Consider the following 15,456-nt stretch of genomic DNA (forward strand, 5'->3'; position numbering starts at 1 on the left):
TTGCTCCCAAATTTTTCCCTCTCCTCTAATTAGCCCCTTTATGCCCGCTCTCGCACTTGAAACCGTTCCCTCTCTTCTGTGCATATTCATCTCCTCGGTCTCTCTCCCTCTGCCTCTCCATCTCTCCGTCATCTCTCTCTTATAGAGATGGATGAAAGGGGATATCAGGGAGTCTGGGTGGAGAGCTCAGCTGATAGGCTGAATCAAGGCAGGTCATTTACTCACCGCCAGCCCATCCATCCTGGAACCCACACATGCCCACTCCCTCACACGCGCACACAACCATGACTCAACACACACTCTTGCAAAACGCATTTGCCCCTAAATAACTTCCATCTCTCTCTTTCTCTCGCTGTATTATTTCACTCCTGGGAAGTCTGGTCTGAGTTGCCGTATTCAGCTCGATCGGAGCGAAGGGATCTTTTCCATTAGGGGGCTGCTCGGTCACACATCTGAGCGTACCCGGCCCGCCGAAACAAACGCACGCGTAAAATGCGCACACACCCCAAGACTGAGAAATATCACACGTATTCAGGCGCGCACCCAGTGCCCAAAGCTCTAGACACCTCATTACTGGCATGGCGTGCTTTCACCGCTGGGGTGTTGTGAATAAATGTGTCCCCCATGAAGTTGTTGCTGTTTGTGGCTATGCTCCCCGTGGGCTGACTGTTAATGACATCACGCCATTCTGCATCTGTACTCGGGGAAACGGTTGGTATCATTCTCCTAGTAACTAAATAATGTTGCCGTCTCATTGGTCCAGCTGCCTGCTGGTCGAATTACAACCCAGCAAGAGGCTATTTTCTACACTGACAGCCTGTGCGCCCGGCTCCGGAACACCCTAAAACAGCTTATTTTACCCCCAACATGATGGCATGATTACTGCAAATGCTTGACGCCACCTCCAGCAGGTTAGCAAGTCGGCGAGAGAGGAAGATAAAAATGGGCTGCTGGGGAAAAGGCAGGGAGTTATGATCTAGAAAGCGGCGGTGATGGAAAACCAGCGGAAAGTGATCAAGCGCAAACGGGCACACATCGCGGCTCCATCGCACAAGGTTTCTCGTTATTGACAGATGTGCGGCGTAATCAGAATACGGCATGTTTGCTCTACTGTAGAGCGGACGGATGAGTCAGGGGAGAAAATGCGATTACGGTGGCAATCATAACTCAGATTAGCCTTTTCCTCTGTACCTCTCTCCACTGCTCAACACAGGAATCAATCACCATCACATTCAGTACGGTGCCTCATATCGCACACAGGGCCGCACCAAGAGGACACATATTATTCTCAGCGGCAGAGAAAACAACATTGTCTATAGAGCAAGGACAACAATCGCTCTCTTTAATAAATAACGGCAGCTATTATGATCATAAATAGTGAGGGGGGCCAGAGGCTGTTTGTAAGGGGGGAGGATGATACATGAATCCATTCAGCATATTTCTGCTGTGGGCTTGTATCTCTGCAACTGAGGGGATCAAAGGAGCTCCTGACAAAAGAGGCGCCGATGCAGCGTGCTGAGATGACAGCCTTCGCCAATGCTAGCAGTGCACTCAGCACTAACATCGGCTGACTAGACCTGTATAACCAGTCCAGAACAGCACATTCAGTTCCCCCTGCTGTTTCCTCTATCTGATTATTACTGATGACATCAGGACATTCGCAGGGCCCAACAGAGGCTCATTAAATCAGAAGTCAACTGTTAATGAAAGTGAAGACTCCGCACCGGATTACTTCATTTACCCGACGCCACAGACTAGCAGGGACGCATTTGCATACTTTGTATTGAACTGTGTGACTAGAAAATAATGCATCAGAAAACTTCTTCCAGCCCTAAAAGCACTCGGCTCAGTTGAGTGTGTGATCAGTCTGGCTGGGTGAGTCGCAAGATGTGTGTGTGTGTGTGTGTGTGTGTGTGTGTGTGTGTTCGCAGGACTGGCAGTTCTACCGGAGCTTGCGATGCTCCAGGGGGGAAACATGCTGGTGTGCTCTGTGTCTTGATCAGTCAAATTAATTTGGAGCCATGCTGAGAACAATATTCCATTAAATGGTTTGTAAATCACAGGCATCCACATTCACCTACACACACACACATGCACACAAATATCTTGGCAGACACTTTCATGCTTGTGGACAAACAATTACTTGGTATACACAAGTGCACCTTTTTACTCACAACCACACAAAGTTGTCCACCTTGCTACGCTTGGTTTGACGCTGATGTGCAAAATGGGCGAATCCCATTTTCTCTCAGCTTTCTTCTGCCATCCAGAATGATCCACATAAACTCTGAGCCCGGAGGAAAAAAAAGAGGAGACATGGCCCGTCGAGACTTTTATGGCTTTTCCCACAATCGCTCAGGACTACAATGGTGTTTTTACGACGTTACTGTATAACCCCCCTTTCTCCCGACCCGCAGAACCACCAAGGAAACTAACAAGGTCCTTATGTTTAATGGACTCAGCACACTCCAAACCTCCAGCAGCCACCAAATTGTCACAGCTATGAAGGAGCCTAAGCGACGAGCAGCCATTTCCCTGTAATCAAACATAATTCGAACTGTGCCTTACACTTTTTCGCCTGCTGCTTCATCGCGCTCCCCCATGGGGCACAATCTCCTGCATGCGCTCCGATCGCTGTGTGGGAGATGGTGGGCTGGAGTTAAGGTATTTGCATTCGTAATTTAATGGTGACAATCGGAGGTGCATGGCTCCGTCCCCATCAGCTGTTAACTGTGAAACAAGATTTAAGCCCCCTTTTCTATCTGTGGTCAGTCCTGTGGTGGCGCCTAATAGTGTGTATCTTACCGCTTATCACTCGGTTTCTCTGAGCCAACAGGCTGTTATGCTTAGATAACCATAGTCATTTGCTGTGTTAAGTGGCTGATTGCTTCCTAGTTGTGATTGTCGTGTGCACGTGCGAGCGTGCGCGGCGCTTTCATGCATTTTGTAAGCGCGTTAAATGTAATTCGCTGCCGCGGCCCGTGTGTTTATTGCAGTTTAGCGTGTGCATACGTGCGTGGATTTGCACATGTTGCCAATGCTGCATATGTGTCCAACAGCAGCAGCAGCTTTTTTTTTTTTTTCCTTCCCCCCCAACCAAGCTTAGCTCCAGTCCCCAGCAGCATGGCTGAGCGAGATTAAAGTCACCCGTATTACACTTAGCGCCGGGAGACGTCAGGAAATTAGGAGAAAACTAAACAATGCCATTTGCATACAATTACACAACAGCACAGCAAACAGCCCGGCAAGCCACCGTCTGGTCACCTGAAGAGCGCCGCTCAACGTCGCCTCATTAGCTATGCAAACAGCTCTGGCTGGCCTTATTCAATCGTGGCTGTTTATTTGGACTGTGAGAAGAAGTCATAGAAAATTACTCTGATTCAACAGTTTCTTTATTCATTATGTATGAGCCAAGGCGAGCGATGCAATGATGCTAGTTGCTTCAGTTTTACTCCCTTGACAGGGAACCGGTTATGCACTGCAGGTTAAATGAAATTGCCTGGGTTGGATTTAGTTTTTCTTTTTTTTTTTTTTTTCCTGTGCCCACATCTGCTATGACATTTTAGTCTGACATTCGGGTTATGATACGCTCAGTTTTTCATCTCAGGTGTTTGAAATAAAAGACTTGCCCCCTGCTGAGAAAATCTTTCTCTGTCTTCCTCGAGACGCATGCACACTCCCATCTATCTCTATCTCTCTCTCTCCCTCTCCCTCTCCCTCCCATTACACTCACACATTCAGATGCAAACCATCACCTTTTACCTCTTTTCAAAAATACGGATATTAAACCACCTATCAAATTCTGCGCCATCTATCATCTCAAACATATATTCACATTCAAACGCTGATCTCCCTCTGTATGTCTCTCCCTATCTCCCATCCTTCCCGCATAAAGCCAACTCACCTGGTGACACGCCGGTAAAATATGAATGTGCTCAGTGAAGTGTTGTTGTTTTGGAGGGCTGCCCTGACCATGAGCTTTGTTTTCCCGGCTGAATAGGGAGCTAAACAGCCATTCGGAAGGCTCAGGCAGCGGTCCACACCGGTTGGATGTAGCGGCGAGGACAACGCAAAAGCACACCCCCGCTCTTTATTTTTCCAACAGCGCTTCGCTCAATGCAAACGATTCATGAGCGCGATGTTAAGCCCGAGCAGGGGCTACAGTGAGCCTTCGCAATAAGTCAAGCTGCAGTGAATTAAAGAGATCCCTCGCCCGAAGCTGTAGAGGGAGAACGAGAGGAGATACTAGATTTTTTTCAAGGCTTCAGCTTATATCGTAGGCCTCTTTGGCCTGCCTGAACCACCAAGAGTGTCCACATGCACACACATGCTCCGAGGTACCACCTCCTCGCTTTTTGCTCCAACCTGCTACTAATAAGCTCTGAAACTGCAGGTGCTGCTGTTTCTTCTTTGCTCCTTTCTTTGTTCAGGGAAATCTTTTTTTTTTTCCCCTCCCCTTTTTGGCAATGTGCATTGGGTTGCACACCTTCCAAGTGTTGATGCTGTTCTTATGGAGGCCTAAATAAGGAATGAGCTTAGTAACTGAGAGCTGTTCCCTCCTGTTCTGATTCAACGCACTCCTGTCGGTTTGCTTACTCCACATTGCCCGAAGATCCCTCTGGGTTTATGCTCGAGTATTCACACCACGGTGTGTTTGTACTGTATCTGTGTGTTCTTGCACTGCTGCCTGTGTGTGCTTGTTTGTTTGTGGCTCCTGCATGTGTGCCTATCTGCTGTCAGTGTCTGGGGGGTTTCGTTGCATGTATTTGTGCACATGCAGTATATTTCAAAAACCTGAAAGTCTTTGGACCGCCGCATCAAACAGGACTCTGGATTTCTTAAGAGGAGGCGGAGGTTCAGTTCAAGGCTCGTAATTTGCAGATGTGTTAAAAGGGGTATGGATTTTAAATTTTATACTGGAATAATGCTGACACTCCTTTTAGCCGTGCTTATCTTGCATCCTTAAGTACGGAGTCTTTGTAACCCGTGCTTGCGGCTGGAGCTTCTACCTGAGAAAAGAAAAAAGATAAGAGGGTACACACAAAAATACACACACAAAAATGCACCCTGGAGGTCCTTACAGGTTGAAAACGTCGAGCTGCTTAGAGAAAACATCCATTACACTCCTAACCAAGCCTGAAAAAGACCTGTGTACTTTCGAAAAAACATCAACCTGGGTCTGGGATGACCTGAGCGGTAGAGCTGGACTCAGAGAGTAGCATGGCTGACAGGATCAGGCCTGTTTGTGTCAGGCAGGTCCCCGCACACTGCACACACACACACACACACACACACACACACACACACACACACACACACACGTGTCTGTGTTTCTGTTGCCGACACTCAACAAAACTTTCAAGTCCCAGACAGCACAGCCACCTTTTATCTTGTCTAGACTGTGACATCATTAAAAAAAAAAAAGAAATTCTGCCAGCTTTCCTCTAGAGATCAAAAACCACTCAGGCTCCCTAAGGTTGGCAAAAAAAAAAAATGACATTTTAAATTCAAATGTCTGATAAAGGCAGCAACAAAGTTGGCCCCGACCCAAGGCAAAAGCACGGGATGTCAAAAACAAACACGAGAATATTCAGGCAGACAGCCCTCGTGGACTTGAAGATCCGTCGCAAGCATTCATGCAAGTATGCAAACATATGTGCAGAAAATAAACACATACATTATAGCTGGCATGTCACATGGATAAACACTGTTGCTGCCAGCATGCTTTTAAGACATGAAGGATTAAGCTGGAGTCATAACTGGCAGGGATTTTTATTGTTCTTGATGAACTTAAATGCTTCGAGATGCTTCATGTAGGATGTTGTCGTTGTTTGATTAAGGGTCGTTTCAGCCTGTTTTTGAGTGCCGGTGCCCATAATGAACATTAAGTGTGTGTGTGTGTGTGTGTGTGAGAGAGAGAGAGAGAGAGAGCGGAAAGAGACAAAATTAAAGGAAAGAACCAGGGGCTGGCTGGCAGGAGGATGTTTGTGGCTTACCATGAGCTGGCATCAGTGACCAGCCCAAGAAGTGACCCACTGAGCCCAAACGGTGGTCAGTCAAAGACTTCCGCAAAGCGACCTGGCGATAGTTGGCGTATGCAGGCATTCAGAATGACATCAGCCTTGAATTAAAAAAAAAAAATGCAATTTTTGTGATGATGGCGCTGTTAAAGGTAATACGTCCTCTGAATACTTTGGGAAATGTCATTGTATCATTTCCTGCAACTCTGCGAGGTAAACAGGAGAATTAACTAATAGCCAAGTTCAGTGTTGTTTGCACAACGCTGCATCCTTTTTGCCAAAGCCCTCTGCATCGACTCCGCCACTACATCACCGAAATTGCCTCATTAATTTTTTTATTCGGTGGTGTTGTCAATCTGAATGCAGCCTCCCAGCTCTCAGAGCGAGACAAGTGGGCAGAATATCAGGCTTTCTCACTTCCACAGCTGCTCAATAATGTCGACTCACAGGATATACAGTACAAAACCCCTAATATAAGCCTGAAATTAAACAATGAAACACATGTTGACATATGCCATATTTGTACAACCAAAGCATTAAAGCGTTTGACATACACATTGTCATCCGGAGAACGTAGGCAGCATCTAATGATGATATAAAATGCAGCATGAATCGCTGCCTGAGAAACATGAAAGGGGAATGAGAGGTAAAACACTAGGAACACAGAGGGAGCTGAATAACACGAGGAACAGGGATGGGAAAAACGTGTGGCCTGAAAGTAGACTGGGGAGGAGCAGATAAATAAAAAAAGGAAACAGAGCACCATTAAAACTGTTTCTGTAGGATTTTACAGACTTGTAAACTGTCAGAAATGTGATTAAGAAGCATTTTTTATTGATATGTACAAAATCTAGTGCCATGTGCGAGAGCTTGTCGAGAGTGAGGAAGATGCTGTGGAAGATAACTGCTGATGAAAAATACCAAAGTGCCAAAATAGGTTTTTGAGACAGGGGCTACTAACTAGAAGTTAGCTAATGTTACACAATGCACAGCTAACTCTTCTTTGCATGTGAGTGTAGACTTTTTTTTCTCCATACATTCACCCATCAGTCCAAAGTTTACACAGTCAGCTAGAGCTGCTATTTCAGCGGCACTTTGCTGCTGTGAGTGTGGTGCTCTGAGTAGCCAGAGTGAGCTCTAGAGCTCAGAGTGACTACTTACAAATGCAACCATGATCTACATTCTCCAAGTGCCCCTCTTAATGTACATTACTTTGAGGAAAGCTATGTAAATCACATTTGTACCTGTAACCTACTTACTGTACATAGCAAAAAAGGCTCTTGGAAGTTATGGCCATAATGTAATAAACACTCACATGCAAAGAGGCAACTGCAGTTGTAATAGGCAGTAACTCCAGTGATGTGCTTTTTTAAAGTTTCATTGGGTCCACTTTGGTGCTTGTCACATTTGATTGCCCACAGAAGTTTTGAATAAGTCCTTTCGCCACCGCTCAAAGCGGCTGCGTTCTTCCCGTTCTTATGGGCTGGAACTCATGACCCCGCGAAAAGGCTCATATCACCTTATCTCTCAGCTCCCGCATCTGCCTCCCTCCTTCCACTCTAATTTGCTTTCCCTCCAAACAGCCACAATTACAAATACAACATGTTCAATGCTCCAGCGAGCTCTTATTATTATCCTCACGTCCTAACTCTTGAAGTAATTCTACTGTTGTGCTCATTGTGAGTCACATTGGATAAGAGAGAGCGGCTAAACGCCTCAAATGTAAATGAAATTCTCAAAGATTCTCTCAAAAAGTCAAGCAAATTAGAAGTTAGCTGTAATTTGTCAAGGCAAGAGAAATAATAAAAGAGAAACGCTGGTGGAAAAACAGCTGACACAGCTGTGGGATGTGCACAGATGATTATTATTATAATTAATTAGACAATGATATATTTATCATGATTCTGTTTCTGGTTTTCTAACAAGCTGCGTTCACTGGGAGAACAACTTATAGATTTGTCTTCGTGCTGCACACTCATCTGCTGTTTGCACTTGTCACTGCTCTGTGTACTTAGCTCAGCAGCACAGTATAGCCATACAAAAAATAAATATGAATGTATGCCTACATGTTAAAGGATATATGCCACAGATGGATCCCACCAAGCGAGACTTAGAATGAGAGCAGATATAGATTTACATACTAATTCCTTCCAGCTGCCTCACGGCTCTGTTTTGATCCACTATCGCCACTTTTTGAGTCCTTTGACAAAATATGCGAGATGTTAGTTTCAGCGCTGGCGGTAATATGCTGAATAATGCTCACACCTGTAGCAGGCATTGCCTCACTATCTCTATTCCCCCGGGCCACCCGCTGCTGTCTCGCCACCCCACCTCCGCCATCTTCCCGGCCCCCCATCGAGTTCAAACAACAAGGCCTACCTTAGCGCGCACACTCCAAGGCTCTCTCAGGAGGATAAATACATACACTCATTAATTCATCCACGTCTTTGCAGACTTCAGTCAAACAATTTTTTTCTTACTCTTATGGGACTCAAGGACTTTTGCGCGGAGGGCCCGCTCTGTTTACCTTGTACTCCCGGGTGGGATATTTCCATTTGAATGAAAGTGTGTGGGTTGCAGTTCTGTTTAAAGATCTCATCTTCAGACAAACATGTAAGTGAGTGTGCGAGTTTCTCATCAAACGCTGTATATACCTGCATTGATTTACAGTATATGTACAAATTTAATTAAGTACTATATGTGTGTTTTTTGTGCATATGTTACAGAGATTCAGAAAAATGTATATGCATTTGTGCCAGAGGGTGCGCAGTGTGTCATGCATATGTATCATGTAACTTCAGTCGGGTGGCGCAAATCTTAAGTCATGTTAAGATAAACTTTGAGGTCTCTATGCAAAAGCAGAAACCCCCCCCACAACCTTGCCTGGAGCACAGATAGGATGAAAAATGGATAGAGGCCCCAAAGGAAGGAAGGGGGTCGGTCCATCTGTGAGCTGCATTCAAGGACAACAGTGTTATCCATTTTGGAACAGTATGAAACAAGCCAGTGTCTTCAGTGGGGTTTGGAAATGAGGGCTTCTGGACGAACTGTGGATGGTACTGTTGTGTTGCCAAGCCAACTGTGATGTTGCAGATTAGATGCGAATCATTGACTCCTTGTTTGTATCGGCGCGACTCCTCTCATCCAGAGTGAGAGATAATGAACGAATGTGACTGATTGTTTCTGATCAGTGTTGTTGTGGTGAATTACTGCAACAAGAGGGATTGTTTTGCAGCACTCCGGCGCTCATAAAAGCTGTGTTATTCAGCCCCGAGGTGTTGTGGTTTGGGTATATCTATTTATCTCTGTTTTGATCTTGTTTTTCCCTTTTCTCTCCCCCATTTCTTCTCTCCCTTTCTGTCTTGTCTTCCTCCATCACTTCACTTTTGTTTTTTTTTATGTTCTCGCTTCTTTCATTCTTTGTGCGTCATCCAACCCTTCTTCTCCCTCCTGTCCTCTCTGATAGAACCAATTCCATCTGCAGATGTCGGCCCGTGTGCCTCCGTCAACCCTGGGCAGCCTGCTGCTGACGGTCCTGCAGGGGAAAGAAGGGGACAGGGACAGGGGAAGCCGAGGGGAAGGCGGCTGGGGAGGCGCGGCTGTGATCTGCCCCGGATGGGAAGACGGAGGCGACGGGTTGCTGTCTCACCTGCAGACCCACAGCGGTGCTTCTTGGCATTTGTGGGACATTATCAACCTGACCCGCATCTCGGGGGGTGGGGATAGGAGAGGAGATACGAGCGCAGAGAGGAGGGAGGATCAGAGGGAAGAAGAAGCTTTGAAGATCCTCTCCACTCGTTTCCTGCGCTCCCCCTCTCCCATCTCCTCTGTCCTCCTCCTGGGCTCCGACCCCGAGTGCGTCGCCTCGGTCCTGCGGGCTGCTCAGCGCCTTGCTCCATCGCTGCCAGCACTGCAGTGGATCATGGGATATCCCTTGTCTCCAGATTCGCTCCACACTCTCGGAGGCCCCCTGGGACTGTTGGCCTACGGGGAGGTCGGCCGCAAGCCAATCAGCTTCTACATCCGGGATGCTTTGCAGCTGATCGGCCGCGCGGTCACTGCGGCGACCATGGTGAGGCCGGACTTGGCGCTGATTCAGAACATGGTGAACTGTTACGACAAACCAAACCGACATGAGCTGCCTTCTTCGGGACAATATCTGGCCAGGTATGCGCACGGATGTATCACACACTACAGAACTAGTTCACATGATCTGATCTACACCTAGCAGTATCTAATCACATTTTTATGGGGTACAAATCAAAACAATGATTATCAGGAAGCTTAAATGCATTTATTTGCCCCATTTGTGATTTTAGCACTCCCGAGCTATGTTACAACATGACTTTGTATGGTACTCCATGTCATGCTACGCAACACAAGGTAATGAGTGCTGGGCTTGCAGGTCTTTCTGTTTCCAGCTAACGTCAGCCAGACCCCAGCGTAGGATAGTCTAACTTACCGCATGTAGACTGTTGGTGCAAAGTGTGTTGTTGGGCACCTACTCCCCCCCTTTACTTCCGCTATCTGTGTGTACTGTTGGCAAAACCCCCATCGCTACATGGACGTCCAAAACACCGTCTGTACAGGAGCTGGACGCCTAATGACTCAGCGGTTTGATGGCAGCAAGCTAGGCTAACTAACTTTCACTTTTATTATTTTTTTTCTTATGAACAAATCAAGGCATAACAAAAAAGCTGAATATCAAAATCCATAGATCTTACTGTCAACACATTTAGGATAGACGTGTTTGTGTAATTTAGTTGAGCCAACCGAAGATAAATGAACACAGTGGAATACAAACTTCATGCTTAAGGTCAGGAGCAAGGTCGGGTCCAGAGCTTTACCCTGCAGCTGGAGATTTGTGCAAAAAAAAAAACTTCAACCCAGTGGACTTGCACCTCTTCAAAATGCTAAATATTATGCTTCAGGCGAAATTGGGATTAGTAGTGGTCTGTCAGGGCTGAACCTCAAATAGTCTCTATTACCTCTGCAGCCAATAGGCCAACCGGTCACTTGAAGGTCCCAAAAGTGAGCACTTTTAACCCTCCAAAATGATATATGGAAGACACTGACGACGGCAGTTTAATGCCTCTAGTCACACCACTAAATATCTGTAAGCTCGTTAACTTTCTGAGTGACATGTTGGCATTTCTGTGAGCAGTTGCTGGCTCCACTTGTGGTACTGTACGCTCCGGTTGCTGCCCTTGTCTGTCCTCTGCACCACGGGGGCGGCGTCTTCTGAATAGCACTGTCACACTGGGGGTGGGGAGGAGGTCTTTATGGCATACAGATGCACAGACTGACACCAGAGAGTTTTTGTCTGTTTCTCTCCGCCGTTGCCGGCGCTTCAATCCCTGCAGCTTTTAAAAGGGGGCCTCTGACAGCTCTCACGCGCTCTGTCAAGGTGCGGCTGGTGATAACGCGTACAGACACGAACACGCGCACACACACACACACACACACACACACACCGGAAAAAGCATATTGAAATACATATGAAACTATTTCACTTAAAGCAGAAAAACTAAATCCTTACGTTTGTACACAGCAAAAAAAAAAAAAAAAAGAAAACTCACAGACATAACAACGGCTCTTAAGCCATATGTGGCTGATACTGAGTGATGCACTGAAGCGCCGTGCCACAAACTCACTCCAAAGTTAAATATCTCTGCTCCGGCAGTTGACATGATTATTTCTCAAACGGCGCACTGGATAAAACAGCGTGTATCTAACTTCATGTGGTCGCGTGGCACTGGCTGAGAGAAGGATTTGTGGTTTGAGCTGGGCCCACAGCAAATATTGAACACACGCAGCGTCTGCCAGCTGAGAGTGATCATCAACACCACCCACATAATCACAAGCTGGATTCTCACAGTGTTCCTTCCTTCTGCAGTTTAGTGGAGCTTTGGGATGCCAGAGCAATTTGGCATGGAGGGCCAGAGGCTAAAAAACAAGTGGGTTACAAAGCAGTATTATTGTACATTAGGTTTTGTTGGCTTTCATGTGATTAAAATACTCATTTTTAGCCACGCTAGCAGGTACAGCTGATAGTATAGTCGATTTTTCTATGAAAGGAAAATTAATAGCCAACTATTTTGACAATCAATGATTCATTTGAGTTTTCTAGGAAAGATATTAAACATTTACTGGTTCCAGCGCCTTAAATGAAAAATCTGAGGATTTTCTTCTTTATGAGAGTAAGTGAAGAGTAGTTGTGTTTCAGACTGTTGGCTGGAAAAAAGAAGCCATTTGGAGACGTCGCTTTGGGACTCTGGTAAAACCATTTGTTACAGCCCTAAACATTGATAGTCCTCAGTGGGTGAAGCCTACTATTTGGTAATCTATTCACGTTTCTTCTAGTGTGACCAAGAGGTTGATATTTGTCAAGTCTTGTTATCCTTTTAACAATAAAGAAGTCAATCACCCCCTTTCAACCAGTGTCAAACAAGTCCTGGTTCTGGGCCGGTACTAGTGCTGGTTTGGAGTAAGTTCAACCTGCAAAGAACTGGTTTGCTTTCCCAGTCACTGTATACGCCCCCAGTTTCCCAGCATTGCTCAGAACAACTATGGCAAACTGCATCTATTCTTCACAAGTGTTGCTCCTGGCTTTGCATTACATTGGCAACCAGGCATGGCTGGTCCTCGCACAACTGTTGCTCCGATTTGCCTTCCATAGCCAAAATCTTTTGTTAATTCTGCCATGGATGAGCAAGAACATGCTACACTAGTACTGGTTTTTAAAAACGGTAGTCATAAGAGGTTTTAGTTGGTCTGTGGTCACAATAACCCTTCCTCCATCCCTGTCGGCTGTCAGCTGCTTCAAGCGTAGGCACTGGCTACAAACCAGCACCTGAACCGCCTTGGTCAAAAAGGGATACATAAGTCATGCTTTTAAACTGACTCAAACTTTGTCAGGAATCCAGCGAAAGTGACAATTTTGTCTGTGGTGGGCCAATTAGGACATAGTCTAGACTATCAGTATAGGCTATTTATAATAGAGCCCTTCACAATATAGTGTCAGTGACCTTTGTTCCCGGCCTGCGAGAGGCTGATAAAGGAGGTTGTTCTATTGCACTATTCAACCAGGTCCAGGTAGACTCCATGCCCTCTAGTGTACGCCCCGATTCTTATCCCTACCCTGCAACTGCCAGACATGCCATTGCTCCAGAGAGCTCTAACAAAGCTGAAGGAAGGGAGAGACTTCCACAAGGAAAAGGCAATTAACAGCTCAATAGCCCAAGGGACTGAGCGAGGAAGGCAGGGAGGGAGAAAGGATGTCTGGAGATATAAGCAACATGGGGAGGCGTGAGGGAAGAAAAGAGCAAAAAAAAAACTGCACCGATGTTGGTGTTTCTGATTCAAAGCAGTGGAGCAGAGTAAAGATATGACAAACTAGCCACTTTTGATGTATTTCTTCCAAATGTCCAGAATCCCAGAAAAAACCTCCCCGGGTGCTTATTCCCAAAAATACATAAGAGAGAAGGGAAATAGTAGTCAAAGACAAACAGATACATGAAAGAAGGGGGAAGTAGGAAATGGCTAAAGGAAGATAGAAGTAAAATCAAAGAAAAAGGGAGAAGAAACTCATACGGGATAGGATGTGAGCGGGGTGAAGAAAAGAAGAAGAGAAGGGGAACTGATAGAGGGTTTGTTGTTATCGGAGTGAGATCTGCCAGTCAGTGGCATCTCACTCGACACTGCTGCCACGCTGATTCCATCTCCCCGGAAGAGATTAAAACCACTGAAACAAGCATGCCTCGTATCATCCCAGACAGACAATGACAGAGGGAGTAAACTTTCCTCCAAAACTAAGAAGAGATGGAGCGATAAGGGAGTGAGACACATGCCTGGGACTCTCTTATAGAGTCATCATTTACCGGACACTCTGCTGACATTTACTCTCAGAGTGCGTAAACCAGGGGCCAGGTGTTGGTGAGAGGACGCCATCCCTCTCTGACACCGCTGGCTGACTTATCAGCCTGCTTTGACATCCACCGTCATTCTCTTAACGCAGTCTCTGGCCCAGTGCACCACAACAAAACCGCAAAACAACCCATAACTAAATAAAAAAAGAAAGGTGGTGCTGCTTGTGTGCGTGCTCTATTTTTCCCTCCCCGGCTGTTATCTCCGTATCTCACGCTCCTAATCTCACGCTTTTTTCATCTCTGGGCACGATTCCAAAAATGTCACAAACTGCGGGAAAAAAAAGGAGGGCCTCACACTCCTCTGCTTGGATACGAGATGCAGAGTGAGGCGTATGGTTAATTCTTTTGTGGCCAGCCGCAGCCACTACAGTAATAGTATATGAGTCTGGAGTGGGCTGGCTTGATGAATCTGCTGTCCGTGGGATATGATGATTCAGCCGCGCTATTACCATGAGTGATTTCAGCTCAAGGCAAGGCTAGCACTTCCGCTTTATGGTCACAGAGACAGAGGGAGCTACTGATGAGGAAACATAAGTTAACGGGAGAATGGGATGGGAATGACTTTGAAATCAGAGGCATTTTTAATCAGCCTCGTGAGAGTTATGGCGCCAGAAACGGGTTTATAAATTGATATTGTGCCGTTGAAGTAATTTCCAATGTGGAGAATGAACAACAGCGCGAGCGGAATACAAATAAAGTCTAACAAAGATTCACATGTTGTGTCTTCCTATGTGTGGCGCAGACAGGCTTTATTTCAGGCTCGACTTGGAGGTGAGGTTAATGACCCTCATGATCAATTTAGTCATTTCATTTTTACTTCGCCTGCCCCATATTTAATGCAGAAAGTTCTCCTGCAGTAGCTACATTATATGCTCATCAATTCAACATAGGGCGAAAGAAAAAAGAAGAGAGAATAAAACAAAGAGCAAGAGGAAATAAGGGCCACGTTTCTGCTCTGTGTTGAGAACAGGCAATGACTTAACCAACCTTTTCCATTAACAGAAGGGAAACTTGCCATTTCTAGCATTGACCCAGACGTAATCAACAGTCACCGCACGGTTCAGCACCCATACCGGATGCAGTGATCCCTGCATACTTTAACATTTAAGCAACCCCTCGTACAATTTTCCCTGACCTCCTGACAATCCCCCACTAATCAAGACATGATCAAACAGTGCTTGTACACTTTCACATTGAGACGTCACCTGACGACGTCCACATGATCAAATGCCAAGACATGAGCCAACAATCCCAGCGTGGTTCAAGAGGCCAGGGCAGATTTATGTGCGGACTGGGACTGCTCTTTATAATGTATTCCGCCGTAAGGACCGATGCCACCAGGCGAGTGAGACGAATAGCAATGACTGTCTGTATGGACTGGCAGATATGAGGGGACCCTCACTGCACTGCATTAACTTTTAATTATGACTTTCTGGGAGATGCAATTACCCATCTGAGACTGGACTTGCAAAAGCTCCACAACCAGACCATGCCTGTCTGCACCATCG

General features: G+C 46.1%; 1 protein-coding gene across 2 annotated transcripts in view; it reads left to right on the forward strand.

Annotated features, from left to right (window-relative positions):
- grin3ba (glutamate receptor, ionotropic, N-methyl-D-aspartate 3Ba) overlaps positions 1-15,456 on the forward strand; it is a 75,266-nt gene that overhangs the window by 30,602 nt on the left and 29,208 nt on the right. For both annotated transcript variants that reach the window (XM_037125129.1, XM_037125130.1), the window contains exon 2: positions 9,487-10,187. In XM_037125129.1, coding sequence (XP_036981024.1) covers positions 9,487-10,187 — 701 coding nt within the window. The remainder of the gene's footprint in view (positions 1-9,486; positions 10,188-15,456) is intronic.

Source organism: Acanthopagrus latus, chromosome 16, assembly GCF_904848185.1.
Source record: "Acanthopagrus latus isolate v.2019 chromosome 16, fAcaLat1.1, whole genome shotgun sequence".
NCBI classification, from domain to species: domain Eukaryota; kingdom Metazoa; phylum Chordata; class Actinopteri; order Spariformes; family Sparidae; genus Acanthopagrus; species Acanthopagrus latus.